The sequence below is a fragment of the Mastigoproctus giganteus genome, chromosome 10 (genome assembly GCF_048544385.1).
Source record: "Mastigoproctus giganteus isolate SK-2022 chromosome 10, ASM4854438v1, whole genome shotgun sequence".
NCBI classification, from domain to species: domain Eukaryota; kingdom Metazoa; phylum Arthropoda; class Arachnida; order Uropygi; family Thelyphonidae; genus Mastigoproctus; species Mastigoproctus giganteus.
The window spans coordinates 223,244,357-223,270,764 of record NC_143584.1 but is presented as its reverse complement, the minus strand read 5'-3'; the positions used below and the strand labels follow the sequence as shown (position 1 = coordinate 223,270,764).

General features: G+C 38.8%; 1 protein-coding gene across 1 annotated transcript in view; it reads left to right on the top strand.

The window, feature by feature from the left end:
- The window catches only part of LOC150079973 (uncharacterized), a 104,431-nt gene that overhangs the window by 67,684 nt on the left and 10,339 nt on the right, over positions 1–26,408 (top strand). The window contains exon 8 of the mRNA XM_090383299.1: positions 19,042–19,167. Coding sequence (XP_090239425.1) covers positions 19,042–19,167 — 126 coding nt within the window. The remainder of the gene's footprint in view (positions 1–19,041; positions 19,168–26,408) is intronic.

Here is a 26,408-nt window from a genome sequence, read left to right as displayed (position 1 = left end):
TCTTGTCAATGATATACAGGAATTTTTCTAGCAGGGATAAGGAGGTGTTTATTCCCTTGTATAAGGCAATGGTTAGGCCACATCTTGAGTACTGTATACAGGTCTGGAGGCCTCATTTCAAGAAGGATGTAGAGCTGCTGGAACGGGTACAGAGAAGGGCAACAAGATTAGTAAATGGAACAAAGGGTTGCTCTTACGAAGAAAGGCTTAAGTTTTGCAAATTACAGAGTCTGGAGACTAGGCACCGGCGAGGTGATCTGATAGAGGTGTATAAGGCTTTGAATGGTTTGAGCATGCTCAATGCCAATGGGATTCTTCATCTTTCTCAGAATAATCACCTCAGAGGGCATAAATTCAAATTGAGGAAGGACGGATGTCGGATAGATGTGCGGAAATTTGCCTTTGGCCAGCGGGTGGTTGGTTGGTGGAACCGACTTCCATCACTTGTTGTTGAAGTTGATAGCCTAAACAAATTTAAAGCTCAACTGGACAGGTATTTCGAACGAACGGAGGGGTGAAATGGGAGAGGGTTTTTTTTTTTTTTTTTTGGCTGATGCTGAATAAGCTTGCTTTCTTGCATCATATGCCTCTACTAATGCTAATGCTAATCTTCTGTCTTAGGTTCGTGTACTTCCTGATTTTTTCCCCATGGGTTTTCTGCAGGTTGCCAGTGTTGGGTACCGCTATGTCAATCAGATAGGTAGCCTTTTTCTTCTTGTCCACAAGGGTTACGTCTGGTCTGTTGTCGGGATTATCCTCTCCGTTATTATGGCGCGGAACAAGTACAGCTTGTGGGTTGGGTCTCTAGTACTGCCTGGGGTTCGTACTTGTATTATGGTACACTTTCTTCGATCAACTGGTATTTCCTAACTACCTTCTGATGTATTATCCTGGCTATCTGGTCGTGTCTATGAGTGTACTCATCACCTTGCATCCCGCGGTGATGTGTTGGATCGTTTATGACGCCAGGTGGCATCGTCGACATGTGTCATCGAACACTCCGGGCTCCTTGGCGATGTATTTTGTATAGTTCCTGGTGTTGATTACTTGGTCTTGGATGGCGACCATTATTATTATTAGCTATATGGTGCAAGGAAACCTGAGGCTTATGCTGCACTAGCCAAAAATTTTTCAATTTCCCTGAGAGAGAGAGAGAGAGAGAGAGAGAGAGAGAGAGAGAGAGAGAGAGAGAGAGAGAGAGAGAGAGAGAGAGAGGAGGGAATCACCAAGAAGGAGAAGAATGATGATATCCAGCTCAACTGGGTTTGCCAAGCCCATGCTCACCAGATGTGAAGCCCCTGGGGTTTATACTTGAACTTCTGTAGACTGTAATTTTCGGGAAGGTTAGCATTAGGGAAGACATATGATGCAAGAAAGCAAGCTAATACAACGTCAACAAAAAAAACACCCTTCTCATTTCATTCATCCATTCGCTCCAAATTTTTGTCTAGTTCTGCCTTGAATCTGCTTAAGCTGTTAACTTCTACAACGATAGATGGAAGTTTGTTCCAGCAATCAACCACCCGCTGGCTAAAGACAAACTTCCGGACATCAATTCTATAACTTTCTTTCCTCAATTTGAATTTATTTCTGAGAATAATCGCCCTCTCAGGCGATTATTCTGAGCAAGAGGAAGAATCCCATCAGCATTGAGCATGCTGAAACCATTCAAGGCCTTATACACCTCAATCAAATCGAGGTGATTTGATTGAGGTGCATAAGGCCTTTGCAAATTACAGTGTCTGGAGACTAGACGCCTCGCAGGTGCCTAGTGTCCAGACACTGTAATTTGCAAAACTTAAACCTTTCATCATAAGAGCAATTTTTCGTTCCATTCACTAATCTTGTTGCCCTTCTCTGTACTCGTTCCAGCAGCTCTACATCCTTCTTGAAATGAGGCCTCCAGACCTGTATACAGTACGTATAGTACTCAAGGTGTGGCCTGACCATTGCCTTATACAAGGGGATAATCACCTCCCTGTCCCTGCTAGAAGAATTCCTGTATATCATTTACAATACACCATGAGCTACTCTTGCAGACCGTCGTCTGCACTGCTCAGAAAACTGCATATCTGACTGCACAATTACCCCCAGGTCCTTTTCGGTCTCTACCACCGTCAGTGTAGTACCACACAGTTGATACGTTACTCTGGGGTTACTGTTTCCCATATGCAGTACTTTACATTTATCAATGTTAAACTTCAGTTGCCACCTCTCAGCCCATCTACTCAACTTTTGTAGATCATGTTGCAGTAGCGTACTGTCATTGGTGTCATTAACAACCCTACCAAACATTCGTATCGTCTGCAAACTTAGACATTAAGGCGATATACCATCATCAATATCATTCATAAATATAGAAAACAACAATGAACCCAACACTGAACTCTGGGGGACTCCACTAATAACATTAATCCACGAAGAGTAGTGCCGATTGATCACCACTCTCTGTCTTCTCCCACTCAACCATCCCTTTATGCATAGCAGCAATTTGCCTCCAATGCCACACTGCTCGAATTTGTGCAGCAGTCTTCCATGTGCAACAGTATCAAAAGCCTTTCGAAGATCCAAGTATATGATATGAAAATTATTCTTTGCATCAGTTCCTTTGTGACCACATCATAGTATCCAATCAAATTGGTCAGACAAGACTTCCCCTTAACAAACCCATGTTTCAGTTAGTAGTGATGTGATCCAGCTGTTTGTTGAAAAATATAGCAAACTTACAATTTCTTTTCGTAAAATCATGAAAAGTCCTTTGAATATATGGATAAGGTTGCTTCGCATCAGCTTTCCATTTTTAATTTCTTCTTTCTTCTACTTTTCATTTCTTGCATTTTATCATTTGTATCCCACTGAATCGCAAACTACACGTATAATGTGTATCTTGACTGGAATAGTTTCCATACACTTTTGCAGGTGGATTGCGCAGCTGAAATGTAAGAATGTTCTTCGCTTTAGTATCTTCCTCTGAAGAAGACTGATACGAAAGTGTAAGTTTTCATCTTGGAAGTTTTAGCTTCTGAAGATAATCTTTTCTCGCCATTTTTTATCTAGATTTAGAACAGACTCTTCCAAGCCACAGATTTCATCATCAGGAAGTCATCCCATATGCGCGCCGGGTACCAGCAACAATCGCCTGATCTGACATAGTAAGTGATTGAACACTCTTACGTTCATGTGCACCCTCTCCCAGCAATCTGAGCACGCACTGCTTATTTAGTTTATTCCATCCCTAACGTTTTATGTTATGTTTACTTGCTGAAGAAGGGGTTCGTTACCCCGAAAGCTCCTTTACCTTAAAATTAATTTAGTTACCGTATTCACTGTGTTCTTCTTTTGCAAACTATGTGCCACAGGTCCATTCTCTTTTGAAAAATAAATATTTTTTGAAAACCGAAATGGTTCAACTGAACACAAATTGTTTTTTCACTCATTTTTGAATGCCAATTGTCAAAACGATGTCATTACGCTTTCCAGTGTTTCCTATTCTTCCCGTAAGCATTCTTTGGCCTCCCTGAATTTTTTCCCACCCTTATCACGTTCGTTCTTTGACCTTTTGATCTTTGCACGATGTCAGCTGCGGTTGACTTTCGAATATTGCAATAACAAGCAATGGCAAATGACTAATACGATACCTAACCAGGAGGACCAATCAAGTCTGTTTGCTAATAATTGTGGTGTTCTGTTGATATTTTCAAACAGCCGATCAAACTTGTATCACCAGAGTTGGAGGCACGTCTGGTTATTTGGAGAGAGTGGTATGTTCAACGATTTTTGCAATTTGTGTTTTGGCATGTATATTTTCAAATATTCTTCTTTTTCTTTGTCATCTCAATACCGTATTTATCATTCTTGAGATAACATCATTTAATTGTGCAATTGTATATTCTGTTTTTTTGTGAAATTGTACTCTCTCTCTCTATTCCCTCCCCCCCAACCTTGGAGTGATTTGGTAGCGGTCAGATGCCAATACTGAGGTGTAAAAATGTGTCATAAATATCTCAAGGAGCACATAAATTATGAATGTCCAGAGATGGAGATCAAGTGTCTTGCTTGTGGAAAGCTATTCCAATGGAACGAAAGGGAAGTAAGTATAGAAATTATCTTATTCATAAAGGTACGTTTTCAGCTTGATGGATTTTTTTCCTGTACAAATGAGTACTTTGGATTTTGGATGCGCACGTTAGTGGCAGACCATCGTCGGCCTTGGACAAGCTGATCTAACCTCGACATCATAGTCAAATATACAAAATAAATATGACATCATAAATTAATTAGTAAAATTTCTAATTAAAATTCTGTCTACCTTGCGGTTCATTCAATGCCGGACTACGATATTTCGGCACCCCGTTCAGAATGATTTTCAGGCGCCCTTTACTAAGAATATACACTGGTGTGCAAAACTTATACCAACACTATTTCTAAAGGTTACAGCCACAAAATCTTTACTTGAGGTACTCTTTACTGATGAGAGTAGATTCAGTCTCAGCAGCGATTCTGGACGTCAGCTAATCTGGCGAGAGGTTGGCACACGGTATCACCCCGCAAACATCACTGAAAGGGATCGATATGGCGGTCCAGGTGTTTTCGTCTGGGGAGGCGTTATCATGGATGGACGTACACAACTCCAGATACTGGAAGACGGTACTGTAACCGGTGCACGCTACTGTACCGAGGTAATCCTTCCCCATGTGTGTCTGTTCCGAGGTGCCATTTACCCGGAGTTCATGTTTATAGATGATAACGCCACATCTCATCGCACTGCAGCTGTTGATATGCTTTTGGAAAGTGAGGACATTGTTCGTAAGGATTGGCCTGCTCGTTCCAGCGATCTAAATCCCATCGAACACATATGGGACGCTCTGGGGAGACGCCTAGCGGCACATTCATATCCACCAGACAATGCTCACCAGCTGAAGTTGGTACTGACAGAGGAATGGATGATGTTACTGCAAGAACTTATCAACAACATTGTTCTAAGTATGGACAGGCGGTGCAAAGCCTGCATCGACATTAGGGGTGGCCATATCTCCTACTAAAGACCACCTCTTCCCTTTTTTCCAGCAGGGATAAGGAGGTGATTATTCCATTGTATAAGGCAATGGTCAGGCCACACCTAGAGTACTGTATACAGGTCTGGAGGCCTCATTTCAAGAAGGATGTAGAGCTGCTGGAACGAGTACAGAGAAGGGCAACAAGATTAGTGAATGGAACAAAGGGGTGCTCTTACGAAGAAAGGCTTAAGTTTTGCAAATTACAGTGTCTGGAGACTAGGCACCAGCGAGGTGATCTGATAGAGGTGTATAAAGCCTTGAATGGTTTAAGCATGCTCAATGCTGATGGGATTCTTCCTCTAGCTCAGAAAAATCACCTGAGAGGGCATAAATTCAAATTGAGGAAAGACAGATGTAGGATAGACGTGCGGAAATTTGCCTTTAGCCAGCGGGTGGTTGGTTGGTGGAACAGACTGCCATCCCTTGTGGTGGAGGTTGATAGCCTAAATAAGTTTAAGGCTCAGCTGGACAGGTATTTTGAACGAACAGAGGGGTGAAGTGGAAGTGGGTTTTTTTTTTTTTTTTGGCTGATGCTGAATAAGCTTGCTTTCTTGCATCAAATGCCTCTACTAATGCTAATGCTAATGCTAATGCTTTGTTCCATCTGTGGGTGATGCATCTGTATCATGGCAGCCAGTGCTATGTTGCCATTTTTGAATAAAATCCCTCTTTGAATAAAGTACCGTTTTGTTTCCGTTGTTGTGTCGGTGTTGTTTTCTTCATAATTTCTGTATCTCACGATGTTTCTTTGGTTCCATATCCAGGCCACTCCTATGAGAAACTGTAGGTGGAAACCTGACTGGTCCTTAAATTTTTCACACCAGTGGATTTTTTTTTTTTTTTTTTTTTGCCTCATTGTTCTTTTGTTTTTGGCGCCCCATAAAGAATAGCGCCCCGAGCAAGGACCTTGCTAGCCCGTACCTTAATCCGGCACTGGGTTAATTTAACTTGATCGCTAAATATGACAATGAAGCCTATATAGCCATCTTGGAATATAAACATAAGATATTTACTATATTTTATACCAGACATGTAAAACTGGCGACCCCTACAAACATTATCAGCTTTCACAGATTAAAAGGATTAATTAAACCTATATGAAAAAAAAAAAAAATGATACACGATAATTTATTTATTTTTTATTTTTCCACCTTACAGGTCCATGCCCTTTTACAGAATACAACTTATTTACATATCAGTATGGTACACTAAAATATATAATCTAGTTATGTCGCATATATAATAAACTCCCTGATATAACATTGAAAACTTACAGAGTGGACATAAATCAGGGTATACCTACCTAGTAACGAGTAGGCCCACCTTTCGCCCGGATAAGGGCAGTCAAACAGCGAGGCATTGAGTCCACCAGTTCACGAAAGTGTTCCACAGCATCCCAAAGATGTCGTGGAAAGATCCGTTGGCTCCCATGGACTGATTTTCGTGAAATTTTATATTTGATTCATATAAAAAGATTTGTGGAACCATCTCAAATTTCATTAAAATCGAGCAGATCGAAATCCTGCAATTATTGTTCCTTTATTTCCTACATTTTTTTTTTTTATGGAAAAAGGAATTCATAGATATAAATGTAATTTTAATGCAGTATTTTTAACTTTAGGCAGTCCATCTACCTTCCCATGTATTTATTTGATTCGTCACTGTGGTAGAGCTTGCGAAGGATACATAAATAAATATATATATATATATAGAGAGAGAGAGAGTGAGAGAGAAAAAAAAGTACACGGGAAAAAAGAAATAAATATTATACAGTTGTAATTAAACTGAACGGCTAAGTTTAGAGAACGCAACACTATAGAGTTTATTAAGTGTTATTTAAAGTAATCTTAGTAATTAATTGATAAGAAGATAATGTTGCAAAGCGCTTATCACCGCCTGTCAACTGGCGCCAACTTTTTTTTTAAAATTATAATACCGAACTTCATTGCGTTAGTAACTTTTTATATATATTTTATTTTGATTTGAATTACGTTAATTAATCTTCTTTTCTAGTTACCAATATCGGTATCAGAAGAGTAACCAATATCATTGTTACACTGCAATACGCGTAACAATGAAACGAAATTCCTTTGTTACGCGTATTGCAGCGTATGATTCTATCATTGTTCTCATGAATCGAAGTTATAAGAAACGTTATATAAGGAAAGTTACATAAGAGAAATTACATTATGTCTTTTGTTTTTGCGCAGTATTTTCGTGTGGACAACTGCCCTTGAAAGAATCATTAAGCGACTTCAAGACTTATAAACAAACCTATGTCGTAACGATATTCAGTAATTATCTGTAATTATGAACACATCAGCAATTATAGTATTGCGTTATACTATTTCGAAGACTCTTAAAAAAATGCAAGGTTACCCAAGTAATTATTCTTCTTTAAGAATTATTCGTCTTCGCAGCGAACCGGATGCTGAATTAACATAAAAACACACAAGATCATGAGGAGCAGAGCAGTTGCTATAGACAAGAAATAGCTCCACCTACCACTCCACCTACTGTTGTGCAGGCGTTCAGTAAGGACTGGAGAGAGAAATAGTTTTTTTGTATACATACTTATTCTAGAAATACAGATTCTGTACTAGCATGTGAAACGTCTGAATACGGGAAAGCTATCGTCGCACTCAGGCTGCTTCTGATAAGAAGCATTACCCCACCACCCCTTCTATCTACCCTATCCTTCCTAAATACATTATACAAGCCGTACTTAAACTCATCATCCCCAATTTCCAGGTGGCACCACGTCTCCGTTAAGCCCTATTATGTCCGCGTTACTTCTTTTAACCAGCAGTTCGAATTCGCTCATTTTATTGACGACACTTCTAACATTACTATATAAACAATTAAGACACTGTTATTGTATATTTAACAACCCTTGAAGTTTTTTAGGCTCTCTCCCCTTTCATTAGCTACCCGCTCACTTGAAACGTTTTGCCCCCAGAACATCTAGATAATATGTCCACTTGGGGTAACTGATGAACTCTTGAGGTATGTGCAAGAGTTACTTGGACCAATATTATCCGATAAACGCGTGTCAGTATTACCCACATCCCCTCCCTAACTAGCAGTTTCCCTGAACCTTTAAAGTATCCTCAATAATACTGGCAAAAACTTTTGCACCACCTTTGTTTAAGGTATCCCGTCTCTACAAAACAAATTCCATCCTACAAGTGTGGGCCATGCTGATAGAAATTCCCCCCCCTAAAGCCTTGCAGAGTCCTTCAAGTCTTGAGTTAATCCACAAGGCTCTTAACATATAATCCCTCCTATCGTGTCTGGGCAGAATTGCAGACACATAGACATTGTGGCCTAGCTCGCGGCATTTCCTCAGCATGGGCCTGTATTTTTCCAACAAATCGTCAGATCGTGAAAGTTTAATGTCATTAGTCCCTACATGAATAATAATATTTTCTTTACCCCCTTAAAATCTGACAATCTGTTGGTGACATCATTAATAGTTGCTCCCGACGGACATACCCTGGTTCTACTCCACCTATCCTTATTACAAAAAATATTCCCCGTTTCCCTGACAATGGAGTCTCCTAATAAAACAATGTCCTTTTTAACCAGAGTAGTTTGCACTTGGGTTTTCTGTTTTGTGGCCCGAATCGAGTGTGCGTCACTTGGCATCATAGGGTGTGCATCATAAGCTTCAGCAACAACAACAAACATCACAAAATCCAGAAAAACAACATTTTTATTAATTAACCACCTCTATAATACTTTTCTCCTACATTTTTTGGTTGCACACTCTTTGATGGCCTCTCCATATGACAATGATTTTCTCATTTTCTCCATAGCGAGAATAGAGAGGTAATTTAGTCTTTCCTCTAGTATGGTTGGTCGAAATTTGTTTTTTATTATTGATAACAGAAAATTTTCTTTGAACTTCACAACTCGTCATTGGTAATGTCATGTAATTTTTTTTTAGGATTGTTGTCAAATTTGGGGGAAACCTCTACCAATGGGAAACCTCTTTCATATATGAGCTGTAAGATTTCAGGACATTTCAAGTTTTCTTGGGCAGTGACTAAAAAGGCGAGAAATATCCTTGAAACCATTGCGATTTGCAGCCATGAAGCTGAGCAAGCTTTCAGCGTAATGAATAATATTATAACAATAAAAAGAATTTGTTATATTTCGTTCTATATTCTAGAATGTTTTGCGATAGTTTTTTATGCTATTTGTGATATGTGAAATAGTTCGTGTTATTTTTTATTCGCAATATTAAAATTTTATTATGAAAAAAATGTATGTATTATATTTTCTCAGTTGTTAAAAAAAGGAGAATAATAAATCGGCAAAACTTCGATCCCATTGTTAAAAGTATGGGCTTGGCATACCCAGGGTCCTGAGCTGGATATCATCATTCTTCTCTTTCTTGTAAATCCCTTCTATATCTGACTCTCTCTCTCTCTCTCTCTCTCTCTCTCTCTCTCTCTCTCAGGGTAATTCAAAAAAATTTTTTGGCTAGTGCAGCAAAAGCCTCAGGTTTTCTTGCACCATATGGCTAATAATAATAATATTCACAGCTCACCACTGCGTGTCCCCCCCAGACCTAAATCCTCATTGGGTGGGAATGCGATCTCAGAAAACTGGCGATTTTCATCCCCTTACCTTTTTTTTGGGCAGGAGAATACACTGTCCTATCATTAATATCCGGACACTCCCCTTTAGACAGAAAAGGAGCTTTTATTGTGTCATTTAATATTTTGGGCTGGAACCAATCTTCGCGGCATACTCTCAACCAGCAGCTTTTTATAAATATCAGGTGATATGTTCCTCCACTCGGTCTTTAAAGCAGCCACTAGTTCGGCTTTGTTCTTTGGGCGATGTCGTCGTGCACGTACCCTAAGATCCAATACATCCCACAGATGCTCGATAGGGTTCAAATAAAGACCACGGTGTAACTGGCACTGTGTCGCGTTTACGTTTCAAATCGCTATATCTCAACTTCTAGCAGTCCGATTTTGAAAATTTAAAAAACAAAATATTTCTTTCTTCATTCTCAACCATATTTCATAAAAATTTCGACGAAAAAAAAATTTATAATTCAACATGCCGAAGACTAATAGTAAGAGTTGTAAGGCGTATGGAGCACGTATATGTGCAATGCGACCGTCGAAACCACCTCCATTGAGTATAAAGGAACGATCTAAGCCTGTAAAAAGATATCTAAACTTCTAAAACAATCGTAAATTATTAAAACAATGTAACATTAAATAATAAACGTTTCAAAAGATTCTAAAGAAGTTTAATTTAACTTCCACACAAATATATTGTGTGCATGCCGAGTACACATACACAATGTATATTTTTCTTCTTCATACACCCAATTCAATTGTAGGCACAATATACTATTGCACACACACACACACACACACACACACACACACACACACACACACACACACACACACACGGGATACTGCATAGCGTATGATGTTTGTTGATGATGTGGTATTGATTGATCACTCAAGAGAAGGGATGATGATTGTTGTCATTGGGTTTAAAAGGCACATCAGCAACTTAGGTGATGAATGAGAGACTATAGACCATCCCAGTAGCTTAGCTACCCTTAATGAAAATTGCCAAAACAGGAGACAGCCAAAGACGCCGGGCCCCTAAAGGGCCCGGAGGAAATTGCCTTGCCTGCCTACATGGTAGCTACGCCACTGGACTCTCTACCTATATGCCCTCTTTGGTAGCACAATTGGTAGAATCGCCGTCTTACCCACACCGGGTTGGAAAGACGAGCTCGAGTACCGTCTCGAGCAACGTGGGTAAATTAGTCTGTCTTAGGCGAGGGTAGCATGGTTTATTTTCTCTCTGAAACTCGGGTTTTTCGTCCAGCAAACGCAAAATCGACCACAGAACACTTGTAATTTACAGATAGTATATCCGAAGCAATATGCTCTTAGTTGCTGATGCTCCTAAAATCCTATTACAACAACAACCTCGCTGTTCACGTCTGAGACCGACTAACTTAGCCGCGGAGCAATAAAAAGTTAATTGACGGGATTTGAACTCGACCGTTTTCTACCCAGTGTGGGAAAGTGAATATAACCACTGTGCTATCCGCGCGGTGGGTTAGAAGGAAGAAGGAAGAAGGATTTGTCCCAAGATAAAAAGCAAACGTGTTGAATGACTTTAAAAAAAGCTGATCCACAAAAAAAAAAAAAAAAACAAATATATATATATATACAGGGTGTTTCAGTTAAACGTTTCAGAACTTCTAAGAGGGGTAGGGTACATCCTGACAACTCGAAATCATATAGCAATGTGGGGTCGGAAATGCTTTCCTGAAGCGGTGTTGTACACAGAAGCACCATAAAGAAAAGAGACCGTAAGTGAGAAATCGTTTTAATAATACATGAAAAGAAGCAAAAGGTACATGGATTAAAGTAAGTGTTCGAAGTTTCTTCCACGGGCTACAATGCACGCCTCACATCTCCGACGCATGGACATCCGAACATTCTGGAATACTCCAGGCGAATTTCGAATTTCTTCGGCAGCTACTGCGATTCTTGCAACCAGCTCCTCAGCATTGTCAACAGGGGTGTCATAAACTAGCGATTTCATATGACCCCAGAAATAAAAATCAAGACATGATAGGTCGGGTGACCGAGCAGGCCAACGCACGGGACCACCACGTCCGATCCACTGTTGACCAAATGTGACATCCAGGTAGTTACGAACATCTCCGCTATAATGGGCAGGGGCTCCATCGTGTTGGAACCACATTGTCTGTTGCGTCGATGCAGAAATCTGTTCATCTCTCAAAAGTTGTGGCAATACTTGCTGCAGAAAGATCAAGTAGATAGGTCCGGTTAGACGACACGGTAACAGGTAAGGTCCGATGAGGTGATCTCCCATAATACCGGCCCATACATTGACCGAAAATCGAATCTGTGCTGCCCGACGTCGTATTGCATGCGGGTTCTCGACCGCCCAGATATGGTCGTTATGCGTGTTGAAAATTCCTTCCCTTGTGAAGGATGTCTCATCGGAAAACAACACTTCAGCAGGAAAAAAGGGATTTGTAGCACATTTTCCAAGGTACCACTGTGCGAAAGCAATACGAGGTGCATAATCCTCCGGTTGCTGTGTCTGGACACGCTGCTCGTGAAACGGATGCATGTCTTGTTGTCGGAGAATCCTCCAGACGCTGCAATGGGAAACCCCGACTGCGTTTGCTAGACTTCGTGTACTCGTTCTTGGATTCCCCTGTACATGCTGCAGCACATTCTGTTCGATGGCTGGAGTCCGTGCTGTTCTTACCCTGTCCCTGTCAGCTCTTTCAAATGAACCTCTCTCAGCTAATCTCTGGTGCAGTCTTGCAAAGAAATTATGACTGGGAATACGCCTCGTCGGATATCGTTCCGCGTACAAACGCTGTGCGGCTGGCCCACTACAATTTGCAGCTCCGTACGCCAAATGCATATCGGCTAACTCTGCGTTCGTGTAATCATCCATCCTACTAACTTGGCGTTCTTGTTCAAGAAATTCGAAATTCGCCTGGAGTATTCCAAAATGTTCGGATGTCCATGCGTCGGAGATGTGAGGCGTGCATTGTAGCCCGTGGAAGAAACTTCGACCACTTACTTTAATCCATGTACCTTTTGCTTCTTTTCATGTATTATTAAAACGATTTCTCACTTACGGTCTCTTTTCTTTATGGTGCTTCTGTGTACAACACCGCTTCAGGAAAGCATTTCCGACCCCACATTGCTATATGATTTCGAGTTGTCAGGATGTACCCTACCCCTCTTAGAAGTTCTGAAACGTTTAACTGAAACACCCTGTATATATATATATATATATATATATATATATATATATATATATATAATCTTTATTGTATACAAATGTGGTATATACAATAGACCCTTCACAGCAGCAATGCCAGGGATTTTACATTGGCTGGTGGACAATAGCCTTGGGGAGATGGGGCCCACATCGAAGTTCGGGCTCATCCCCCAGAGCCAACAATAAAATAGAATCCGTGTCAGATTATTTACAGGATATATGCTTTTGACAGTATTTACAACGAAATAATAAAGATATTCATATTTACATTATGTTATATTAATATTTATATTCATAAAGGTATTCTTGACTTTATTTACAACACATTCATAAAGACATCGTGCTTTGAACATTATTTACAATATATTGGGCATTATTATGCTGCCCTTATCAATGTGTACTTTGCCTGGCCAAGGTTAGGCTCTTAAGGATCTCTCTTCGGTACCTCCGATCCTTCACAAACCTACAGAGGTCGCCGTCAATTGAAAGGATTGTGGGGAGCATCTCCCTGTGGAAAAAGCGGTCACTGAGCGCTAGTCTGTTATAGTGAGCTATGAGCTGACCTCAGTTCGGGTAGAGGGATCCTCCAGCCACACAGTTCCCAGATGCTTGGCTCCGAGACCATTCCGGTTGTCATCTTGACAGTGAGAACAAGGCGTTTTTCAAATACAAGATCTGGAATCGCAGTTGTCCTTTGCTGGGGTGGACGACTATGTTTTTGCGTGATCCAACGAAGGAGCCAGTATTCGGCGGAGTACACGCGCTTGATGTTGGTAGGGGCCGCGGACCCCCAAATTTCCGAGGCATACAGTACGACGGAGTATACTGAAGTGTATATGTATCGACGAGTCACATCCAGATCCCTAACGTGGAGCAGTTGTTGGTTTGTGGTCCAGCGCATTTGACAGAATTTTGCTATGAGCTTGTCAATGTGGGGGTTGAAGCTCAGTTTATAGTCGAAGACGACTCCCACGTTTGTATGCATCTTGACAATTGGGAAGGGAATGCCGTCTAGAGAAGCTTGGATTTCAGTGGGTTGGTGCTTCAGAGAAAAGACAATTTGGGCTGATTTGGCAGGGTTAATGAGGAGGCCAAATTGATAAAGATAGGATCCTAAGTTGTGTAAGTTTTCACAGATCTTTTTATTGATGTTTGAGAGATGTTCGCCGGAATTAATCTGAGTATATATCTTAATATCATCGGCATAGCAGAGTATGTCTTCTCTCTGTTGCACAAACGGAATAATAACTGCAGTGAATAATGCTCCGGAGAGGACTCCACCTTGGGGAACTCCCGCAGTGATCTTTCTCCAGATTGTGTGTTGATCCGCTTTAAGAAGAATGGTTCTGTCAGAGAGCAGGGCTGTGATAAACCACAAAGTGTCACCTTTTATGTAGAGTAGTTTTCTAGGAGGTGAACAAGTGAGGGGATGGAGTCGAAGGCAGCTTCTGCGTGGATGTAGGTGACAGAAAGCTCTGCTTTAGCTTCTAGTGCACTGAGAATGGTGTTGGTCATGGATGTTAAATTGGTGACTATGGATCTTCCTGAAATGGCATAGTGAATCTGTGGGGGTTTGTGAGGCATGATTTGATTAGTGATGGAGGAAAGTAATGTCTTCTCCATGAGCTTCAAGAGGCTGGAAGAATGAGAGATTGGCCTGAACTGTTTAATGAGGGTTGCAGATTGGCATTTAGGGTGTGGCCTCACAGCATATCTGTTCCAGAGAGGGGGAAAGTAGTGCTGCGTTAACACACGGTTAAAAATTGATAGTAAAGGATCGATGATAAACGAGCTAAGACATTTAATCATGAATTGTAACATAAGATCGGGGCCTGCAGTTGCAGTGGGTGGGAATCCATTTATAGCAGTTATAAGCTGCTTCCTGGTGATGCAAACGGTGGCGCGCATATCAGTAGGGATGTTGTTGATGGGTAAGTTGCCTAGGTGCATCGGGGCCACAGTGTTTGAGAACCGTGCAATGTAGTCCATCCACAGTTCAAGGTCCAGTGTTTTAGGAATTCCTGTGTGCTGAGAGTCATTAAACGATTTGCCTTTTCGTAGGGTTGCATTTAAATGCTTTTTAATTGCAACTATTTTCTGACGGTTGAAAACTGCGCCGGCTCTGGAGAAGGCAATACGATCTTGTATAGCGCCTGATTCTTTCCATCTCTTATGCTGATTTGTTTTTCTTGAAAGCTGTTGTTCAGTGCTGGTGTCCACCAAGCTCTCGAACGGGGAGTGAAGCAAACAGTCTTTGTAGCACCATAACTTGCAATGGTTCGAATCCATCTGGTCATGAGGTCCACAGCTAGCTCGAAATCACAATTATTAAGAGCCTCCCAAGGTATCGAGGATGCAGCTTCGAGACATCGTGGTGGATCAATGAATTTGGGTGCCCTCATGTCTTTTTTATTTTTTGGGCCTTGGATACCAAAGTTGGGTGCGGCTAAGTGCAGGAGAATGGCAATGGGTTCGTGATCGGATTGAAATAGGTTGTGTGGACTGTCTTCGAGGTCGCATGGTGCTGACGAGAATATTAGATCCTCTCGTGGGGTGGCAATTAAGTAGGCCGATACCCAATGAATCCATACTGCTAATGAGTTTCCTACTCAGATGTGTGAGAGTAGGTGGAAGATTAAAATTTCCACAAATAATATGCTTAGCAGAGGCATAGAGGTAATTTACCAGCCAGTGGATCACATCATCAATGATGTCACTGTTTGGGCTTGGTGGGATGTATACTGTTGCTGTGTCTATCAAGTTGGCATTGAGCTTGAGCAGCTTCAAATGCAAGGGACTGGGTTACCACAGAATGTGCAAATGAGAAGAAGTGGTATTATAGAATATTGCGACTCCCCACCCTACGATCCTCTCTGGAAAAACCGAGCATCTGGTATCCAGCCTGAGGAGCACAGGCAAGGGAGTCCCGCCCATTCCCAAGCCACGTTTCGGCAATGCAGAGAATATCAAAGTTTTAGAGAGGAGAAGCTGTTCGACAGTGTCTAGCTTGTTACAAATACTCCTTGCATTTTGATAGACAATTCGAATCGAACGGTGGTAGCCATAGTAACTGGAGTTCGTACAGGTGGCAAGTCTCTTTTTAAGGTTCGCACTGCTGGGATATTCTTCACAGGTCTGCAGCCCTGGGGATTGTCATTATAATCTGCTGGGAGTTGTATTGAATGATATGTGGACAGTTTGTTTCCTATGGTAAGTTTGTTCACAGTGAAGTTATCTGATTTCTCAGATAACGCATCTTTTCTGGGTGGCAGGTAAGGATGAAAGAGGTGTAGGTTGGATACCTGGTTCTTCTCTGTCTCACATCAATATTCATCCCATGTACTTCTGTAAACATGGCCTTAATGCTGTCTGGTTTAGTAGTCGATTCCAGTCGAGATATAAAGATTCGACCACGAGTCTGAACTGCTGTGATGTACGAATTAGAACGAATCCCCTTCGAGGAAAGTTCTGTGGCATCTCTATTGCCCTGTTGTCTTCCATGTTCCATTTTCTGGTATGTTGAATATGTCATCCGGGTTTCTTTTGAGTGAACATGTTGGTCGGTGAGAGATTCCAGGGAGTAGAGGCTGCCTATGAGCCCTGCTGGCGGGATCTTTTGGTTATTCTCAGCATCTTTTCTGCCGGTGACTACTTCTGCAAATGTGGGTCTTGATGCACCCTTTCTAGTATGGATTGTCTCCTTTCACCTTTTAGATTTAGTAGTATTTTGGGTTGGTATTGTGGAGAGGGCCACCTGAGAGGTCTTTGAGTGGCTACCCCTAGTGTTGTTAGATGCAGGTTTGGGTGAGTTACAGTCATTCAGTCCTGCATCTCTGCTATTAAGCTGATTCTTATCTCCTTGTGTTACGGCTATCATTGGGCTAAGGGTGACAGGCATATGAGGCATTTCATTAAACATAAATTGGGGAGTATAATTCCTTTTAGCGTTGGAATCATGTATCAATTCTATTTCTTGTGGCTTGTTTTCCGAGGTTTCCTGAGCCACGTTGAGTGGGACGTTGTTGGATATACTGGTTTCATTGGGCATAAATAAGGTTGCTAGTTGACGCACTTGATTGGTTAGGAGACCTATTTCTTGTTTCATGTCATTATTCTATACACGAAACTGTCGATTCTCTTCAGATAAATTCTGCAAACTGTCAGAGATTGATGTGAGTTTCCACACAATGTTTCCCAGAAATTCTGTAGTTTGCATGTGGAACAATTTCATTGTGTTCTGTACAGATGCCATCAATGTTTTTCAGTAACCTGTTTTGCTCATCATTAAGGAGGGCACTTTCCCCTTGGCTTTCTTTCCTGCATTCCACAGAATTTTCATCTGTCGCGATGATTGGTTGTTGATTGCAGACCTCTGAGTCCATTTCACACTCCGGGTTAACCGCGACTGAGTCAGTTTGATTTGCAGCGTAAGTCGATGGGATTAAGCTATGAAAGAAAAAGATGTTTGGGCATTCTCACTTAAGAATGTTCTGCAGGTATTAGTTGATTTGAATTAGCTAATTTGAATTAGCTAATATAGGAATAAAAATTTTGGATTTGACTATTTATATTTTCATCCTCTTAGTTTCATCCGTGCAAATACTGTAGTCGGCAGTAAAGAGAAAAGTTTCTCCATAAAAGCATTTCTTATAGGAATTTATTAATTGACTTTGATTATTGTCACGCACTGGTAGGGAAATGCTTTTTAAAACTGCTTAACTTAATACTTTCTAAAAAATGAAAAAAAAATTCCACCTTTTTTGCAGCATTTCACCTTTTCACAATTTTACTGGTGTACAACAATTATTATAATTTATTTATTTTTATTTAAAATAGAAAAATAAAAGTTTTTTTTCTTCAAAACCTTGTCTTTTTGTATTTTGACTCTGAAAAATTTTGAAGTGACTCCTGAGATTGGAGAAAAAGCTTTTAAATCTGGAATTCCTGATATAATATTCACAGCTCATTAATTATCACTTTAGATACGCCCACAGTTGGTAGGATCGTCGTCCTCCTCACACCGAGTGGAAAAGACCTGAGTTCGAACTTTTATGAGTCTTTTTTACAACGTGGCTCAGTTAGTCGGTCTCAGTCAGGCGAGGGTATCAAGGTTTTTTCTCCCGGAAACTAGGGTTTTTCGTCCAGAAAACAGAAAATCGATTACAGAACACGCGCACTTTACAGACAATAGACACGGACAACATAGCCTTAGTTACCGATACTCCTAAAAAGCAACAACAACTTTAGATCCAGATTACTGGTTCCTCAACTTTCCAGTTTATGGACTAGTAAAATTACAACGGAAATTAGCGGCGTATAACAGCCAGTTAATGATATATGGATTTTCGGATTAACTGGTTGTTAATCAGACAATCCTGTGTTAATCTTATATTTACGTGATTTATTTTATTTTATTATTATTATTTTTTTTTTTTTGGTGACTGAATCCAGTTCATGAACAATACCAAAGTTGTTGATGAAATTTCTAGCATGTTTAAATGTACAGATTGTACCGCCCTCTAGCTATGAATCATAATTTGATATTGATAAGTGGAAGTTATATTACAGCAGGTTGGTGTAATTTAAATACCGGTTATTTTTATTTTAAAAGCGTAATGGTGAAAGGATGTGAGATATGAGTATCCACAAGGATAAAAATGTGAAGTTTCCAGTGCCGATACTTTTGTTTTTTTATTTGTTTTTTTTTAAGCATAAATTTTTATTTAAATAACTTGTTTTTCCGTTAAAAGGAGATTCCAGAACGAACTTAGGTTACTTCGTCATAGGATATTTTCTCGTTTCATTTATAATCACTGTCAGAATTACACAAAATAAATAATCTTCAGTTAAAAACTGCCGACTTCTGTTTTTTTTTTTTTTTTTTGTGTTATGTAAATTCGTTAGTGTGTTGAATAACACACGTGGAACTAACTGCAAAGCTTAACACACAACTGTGATACTTTGCATTCCAACACGCGTTGACCAGTGTTTAGAATTTCTTGTTTTAAGCCTATAATATATTAGTAATGCAGTGGTTTTGTGACTTGAGAATATCGCAAAAAGTAAGGATTTAAAACTATCTTTAAACATATTTTATACGAAACAAGATTGGATCATTTTAAGGAATACTGTATTATACTGTTCTAATCTCACGTAGGACCACCACAAATCCTGTAGCAGTTTCAACGTTCTGATTAACGCAATGCATTCTGAAGTGCATTATGAGCGGCTTGGGCAAGGAGACATGGAGCTCGAAAAGGAATTTTCCAGAGAAGAAAATGCGGTAAGTGTGAGGAAATTTAATGAACTTAACGCACACTATTATAGTCAGCAAAGTTGTAACTGCGCTGCGCATACCAATGGCGGCTCTACCACCCCCTGCGGAGAAGGGTCGTTTTGTTTGACTGTAAATTCACGGTCCGATTTGGGGGGGGAACCTGAATTTATAGTTTTTCCTGCACAAACCTAAGAAATTATGGCTGTACTTTGAAGAATACATAAAGTATTCTTCACAATGCACTCTAAACTTTGAAGAATACATAAAGTATTTTATTTATGTAGTCTTCAAAGTTCAGAGTGCATTGTGAAGAATACTTTATGTATTCTTCATATCTCCTTCATTCATTCTTCAAAGTTCAGAGTGCATTATGAGCGGCTTGGGCAAGGAGATATGCAGCTCGAAAAGGAATTGCGGTAAATGTGAGGAAATTTGGTGAACTTAACGCACACTATTATAGTCAGCAAAGTTGTAACTGCGCTGCGCATACCAATGGCGGCTCTGCCACCCCCTGCGGAGAAGTCCTTTTGTTTGACTGTAAATTCGCGGTCCGTCTGAATTTATAGTTTTTCCTGCACAAACCTAAGAAATTATGGCTGTACTTTGAAGAATACATAAAGCGAACATTGAAATAATAAGACTTTGTGGCTCTATATTGAACTGAGCAAACTTACAGACACGTTTCTTGGAGGGAGAAGGGTGATTTTTGCTGCATTTGGACATGCACCTATTAACAGTTATCATCTTAGTGTAATTTGGCGTTTAGTTAAAAGTCCAGATCTTGGGTACTAATCATTTTTCGACAAACGGACAGGAACAAAGCAGTGATTGGCAGGTGCCACTCACTGCTTTGTTCCTGTCCGTTTAAAAACACAGGTTTTGCCAATGTGGCCCCAGTTACCTTCTATATTTACTCCTGCAAGATGATTTGTTAACTTATCTATTTCTTGTTGGATTTTCTTCCTAATTTAGGGAGCTTACTTTATATATACGTTCTTGAGATGGTTGTTCCCTTTTATGTCTCAGCCGTGGAGAAGGGAATCTCAGGGTAGTCACAGTTAAGAAGTCGTCTGATTCAATTTCTTATCCTCTAAAAACTTGTCGAGTATGAATTTTCCTACTTTGCTGTTTGCCAAGGACAAAATCTATAATAGATTTTGTTCCTCTTGCAGACCATGTTTAAATATTGCGTTCATTATTTTTAAATTATTATAGATCGAGAAATCACGTATCTTTGGCCATTTCTATTTTTGGTTGTTTCTCCAAAGCTACGTGATTTTGGATTTTTATGTTTCCTACTAGATCTAGCATTCATGTCTCCCAGCAGGAGCAGCATGTCGTTCTTGTTTACCTTTTCTATCATCCTTTGAAGTTGGCTGTAAAATTCAGAACGGTCTTCCTCTCTACCTACTTCCGGTGCATAACGCATAACTCCTATTATTGTTAGATACCCTCTTTCTATTTTTAGAGGTATTTGTATTATTCTTTCGCTCCAATAGATATAATTATGTATTCTATCTTTAAGTGATTTATGAATCATAATTGATACTCCTGCTCGTTCTCCTTTTTAACACTACTGCAGATATGGATGTAGTTGTTGGTTTCTCTTGTTCCCTGAAGTTTCTTTTTTGTCTCTGTCAAAACACTATTTTAATTTTCTTTTGCATCAGAATATCGCCAATTTGATCTTTCTTGTGAGTGAAGGAACTTGTAGATTGGTTACTAACCAAAACACAAGGTGTCCAATGACAGGGTTGCTGTCTGAGACTGTTGGACCAACCCAGTTGGCATTTCCTCCAACTAAAGACGTGCTTTTCCCGGCAGTAATCGGTCGTCAGAGTCCCGTCAGTTTAAACGGGCCACACCAACGGAGAAGGTGGGGTTGACGGGGAGAGATCAAAGGTTTGACCATTTACAAAGAGACATACAGTATTTTGAAGTTATACCACAGACCTGGTATTCAAATGATACGTGTCTTCTATGCTGCCTTTACTATCGTAACTCGTATCTCCCCGTAACTCGGCCGACAAACGCGCGCGTTTGTTGGCCCGGTAGCAACGCCTCGTTTGCGTTAGGCGTACTGTAGTTTCGCTTTCCGTTGCTGTGAAGTGTACTGCTAAGATTAAGTAAGATATAAAAAGAAAGAAAAATATACAAAACCCACTTTTCTATAAAATGATTACGTAGGTTATCTACAGTGAAGATTTAAGAATGATTTTTCATAATTCTGCCCCACGGGAGTTATTCATAGGGTTTCCAACAGTGATTTTATTTCCACTATTGAATCGATTCCAGGAGTTGATTCAGCAACGGCAAGTCGGTTCTTTGTAATAAAAGAACTGAACCATTTAAGACGGGCCTCGAAAATTCGACTTCCATGGACACAACTATCGATATACGATTCTTTTTTAGTTAGAGGTGGAAATTGTTGTTTTATCTGCTATCAGTAGCATTCTGATGTCAATAGATTTTAGAAGAAATTGATCCCAAGAGTCGATTCAGTAGTGGTAAATAACTGTTATTTCGTTACATGTTATATCTAAATAACTTACTTGGTAACAGTAGTAGTAGTAGTGGCAAGTGATGCAAGAAAGCAAGTGTATGAACTTATGCAGCATCAGCCAAAAAAAAAAAAAAAAAAAATGACACCATTCCCTCCAAATTATTATTATTAGCTATATGGTGCAAGGAAGCCTGGGGCTTATGCTGCACCAGCCAAAAAAAATAAATTTCAGGACCCTGGGTGTGCCAAGCCCATACTCACCAGATGTGAGCCCCTGGGGTTAATGCCTGTCTTGCAAAAGTAATTGCAGTAATAGGTATAGTAGAGCATCAATAATTCGAAACTTCAATAATCCGAATTAGCCAGCATTTTTTTTATTCTGGTGCCATAAAATAATTACAGTAAGTGCTGGTTATTGTGATTATGTTTACGAATTGAATTTTAATTCTGTTAACGGGCAATTCTAATAAGCGTAAGTAAATCGGAGGAATATTATCCACAGGCTATAAAAATGAAAATATAAAGTACAAATTTACCCTTCCCCTACCTTGCCAATTAACAAAATTAAATGATACTTGAAAATTGGAAGAATATTATCCACAGGTTAGTAAAATAAAAATAAATTTAGGCTTACATACATAACTTTATTAATATTTATATACAGTACTAACTAAACATAACTTTTTGTTCACTGACATTTTGATGGGGGGGTGTAAAAGCTAAAACAGTAAAAAAAAAAACAGTCCATCTATAAAAGAACATGGTACGTAGAAATTGCAACTAACACGATAGATACATGCAAGTGAAATATGGAGTAAAAAGATTCTGAACAGAGTTTTAATTTTCTTCATCTTTTAAAAAGAAGCAGAACTTTTTAAGTGAATCAAAGATTGAGATTTTAAACAGACTGTCAAAGGGAGAAAGCGGCTCTTCCTAGCAAAATTTTATGAGGTTGGAAAGTCAACCATAATAAATATTAAAAACAACAAGGAAAAAATTTTAAAGTTCACATTGAAACTTGATTAAAAAAAAAAAAAAAAAACTATGAAAACAGCTAATAACCCAGTCCTCGAAGATGCCGTTTATTTGTGGTTCACACAGAGAAAGTTTAGGAGAACCTGTATCTGTACCTTTGTTGTGTGAAAAGGTGCTGGATTTTATCAAAATGTTGTGTTGTCCTGCTGATTTTCAGGCCACTGTTTTTAATTTCTAAACTTACTAAACTTTTTTTTTTTTTTTTTTAGTCTCCAGAACAGTATTTTTGATAAGTTCAAAAATCCAAACAAATCGGAAGTCTGAACTTTTCCAGATCCCAATTAGTATGGATTATCAATGCTCTACTGTATTTCTGTCTTTCTTACTGGTACAGGTTAGAAATGAGAAATTGCTACTTTATCTTGTGTTAGTAACAGTCTGTTCCTAAAAAAAAAAAAAAAAAAAAAAAAAATTCTGTTATTGTGGAACATGTTCCTAGCTTAGCATAACATTATCGAAATAACAAAAACTGATCACACTTAAATAACTTTATTGCTCAACATTCCACAGTATACAATATCACATGATGATGTAGTTGTCATAAAAATAAACAATTTAAAGCAAAACCTTTTAGATATATTTTTACTGAAAATAATTGCATTGGATTACTTATGCATGTCCTGCAAAGATTCAAACATTAAAGTAAAAAAAAATAAAGCCCAGGGTAATTAAATCATTAATTAATATTTTCAGTTATTTTCAAACATGTTTCTGGTCTGTTAAAAATATAACTGGTTAAATAACAAAAGCAGATCATATTTACAAATCATATTTATGTTTAAAAACATAATCAGACCTACTTATTTTGGTCATAGCCTGTTTTTGTTTTCATTTAATGGAATTCTGGTTTTAGAAAACAGTTACTCACGTGGAATGCTGCTCTTCTAAAATTTTTCACGTGTTGCTGAACTTCCACTTTCATAGTATTTCATTAACTTTTTAGAAGAAGTATATAAGATTATATGCTTCTTATAAGTTTATTACAGTGTTGTGGATGAGATTTACTAGATTGTAGAATAGATGTGCGGAAATTTGCCTTTAACCAGTGGGTGGTTGATAGCTGGAACAAACTTCCATCTGTTATATTGGAGGTTAGCAACTTAAATATGTTCAAGGCAGAACTAGACAAACATTTAGAGTGAATGGATGAGTGAAATGAGAAAGGTGTGTTTTTTTTTTTTTTTTGGCTGATGCTATATAAGCTTGCTTTCTTGCATCATATGCCCTACTAATGCTAATGATTTTGAAAAAAAAAAAAAAAAAAGCAAGAAAGCTATAATTGTAATATGGATGTTTCCCCAAACCCAAGCAGTTTTGCTTTGCAAAAAAAATAGTAAAATTTATTATTTTATCCCAACAAATTAGGTGTTACTGATTAAAAATAAAAAGATTGACAATTGCCTTTTAAAACTTTTTACAAAAGACTTTCAACTAGTGCACATAGTTGAAAATGAAGGATTTAAATAATTTGTTAAGATGCTAAATCATTCCTTACAGTTAGTCAGATTTTTGTAATTTCAAACTTGCTAATCCAAGCAGTGTAAAAAAAAAATGATCCTGCAGGATTAGTGAATTAATAAAGAATGTGGAAAAGCATGTTTTACAACACTGTTGGACAAAATAATGAAGGCATCTTAGCTATGTCATTTTATTAATAAATATTTTACATTAAAGTCAATACCCTTTGAGTGTTTACACAGTAGAAGGCAGCAGTGAAAACTTAGCTGAAAGATTATAAATTTGGAGAAATAGTAATGCAAGGTGTATCTGACAATGCTAGCAATATTAAGCATGCCATTTAAGATCTGTTGAAATTAAAATACTTTCTTCGCACATTCATTAAATTTAGTGGTAAAATTTTCGATGAAAATTATTTCTGGTTTGTTGGAAAAAATAATGAAGACTATAGTCACATAGGGAAATTGTACGAAAAAATAGTAGAGAGAAGAGTATGAGAAAAAGTTGAAATTAGGATGAGGGAAGAGCAGAGTGACTTCAGAAAAGGTAGATCAACTATATCTAATTTTTGCTGTGAGACAAATGATGGAAAAATGTTGAGTATGGAAACAATCTGTGCATGGCTTTTTTGTATATTAAAAAGGCGCATGATAGCATAGAGAGAAGAAAGGTGTGGGAAGCATTGAGCAAACAGGAAGTAAGAACGTCATTGATAGACAGTATTAAAAATCTATAGAGAGGGATTAAATTCTGTATGAAAAACAATGGTTGGAAACACGGGCTAGTTTGAAATTATTAATGGACAGAGACCAAGTATTGCACTCTCACCTCTGCTGTTCATACTAGTAATAGATGGGAGACAGACAAAGATTGGGGCAGTGAAAAATGAAACATTTCCTGATGATTTGTTGATGCTAAGAGTAACACAATGAGAATGACAAGGAAGGAGAGAGGGAGAGGAGATGGGATTAACATCTTTATTGAGAGAAAGAAGATAAAGTGGATAGTTTAGATATTTAGGGAGTACAGTAGATAAAGAAGAGAGGATTGATAGGGAGATATGTAGAAGACCAGACTAAGGAAGAATGTTTTATAACTGTGTAAAAGATATAGTATGAGAAAGGAGGCACCTGCGAAGTGCAAGATGGTATTCTATAGAGCTTATTATATACCTAAGGATCAAAATCATGATCATGGGTAATGTGGGGGAGAGAGAGAGAGAGAGAGAGCACGAGAGAGAGTGCCATTCAGGAGAAAGTGGGAGAAGAGAGATTACAAAAATGATTGAAACAGACAGATGGTTTGACCATGTAAAGAGAATAACAAACTGCCAAAGAAGATGTTAGAAATAAAAATGCAGAGTAAAAGACCAAGAGGAAGATGGCAAGAAGACCAATGTGAAGAGAAGAGACATTTGCTGGGAGGAGCTGGAGGGAAAGAAATGGTGGAAAGATAAGTGGGAAAGACTGATTTCCTCAGCAACTCGGCATGAAGTAGGGAAAAAAAAATGGACAAGCAGCAAGTCGCATTCTTTAAGAGATATACCGTGTATCTGAAATCATTTACTAGACTGTCAACACAATCCCAGTCAAGAACTCATGAAGCTTTTGCAAGATACCATTTGTGCTCTAGTACAGTGTTTCCCAACCTTTTTTTTTAAATTCAGAACTCATTTATACTTGAGATGGAAGCCACAGACAACTTTTATATTTGAGACAGACCATGGACCACAAAAAATATTAAACTATACATGCAAATCTATTAGCATTAGCAGTGAAAAATGATCCAAGAAAGTAAACTTATAACAGCATCAGCCAAAAAAACTTCCCATTTCACCTATCCATTCCTCCAATGGTTTGTCTAGTTTTACATCTATTCTGCAACCATCTTTCCTCAATTTTCTAAGCAAGAGGAAGAATCCCATCAGCATTGGGTTTGCTCAATCCATTCAAAACCTTAAACACCTCAATCAGGTTACTTCAAAGGTGCCTTGTGTCCAGATGCTGCAATTTGCAGTGTCTGGAGACTAAGCACCTGGATCACATGCTCTTGGATCTTTAAACAGTTAGTTATTTTTCACTTTAAAATTTAAAAAATTGGCATTTTGTACATCATTGTTAGTACTATTGATATATCTTTTGTTTCAGGAGTTATATCAGAATAAAAATAAAGGTCTTGTCAAATACCCTGTTTACTTTCTCTTTCACATCTCTTGTCTGATTCATCCAAAGAAACTAAATTTGCACTACTT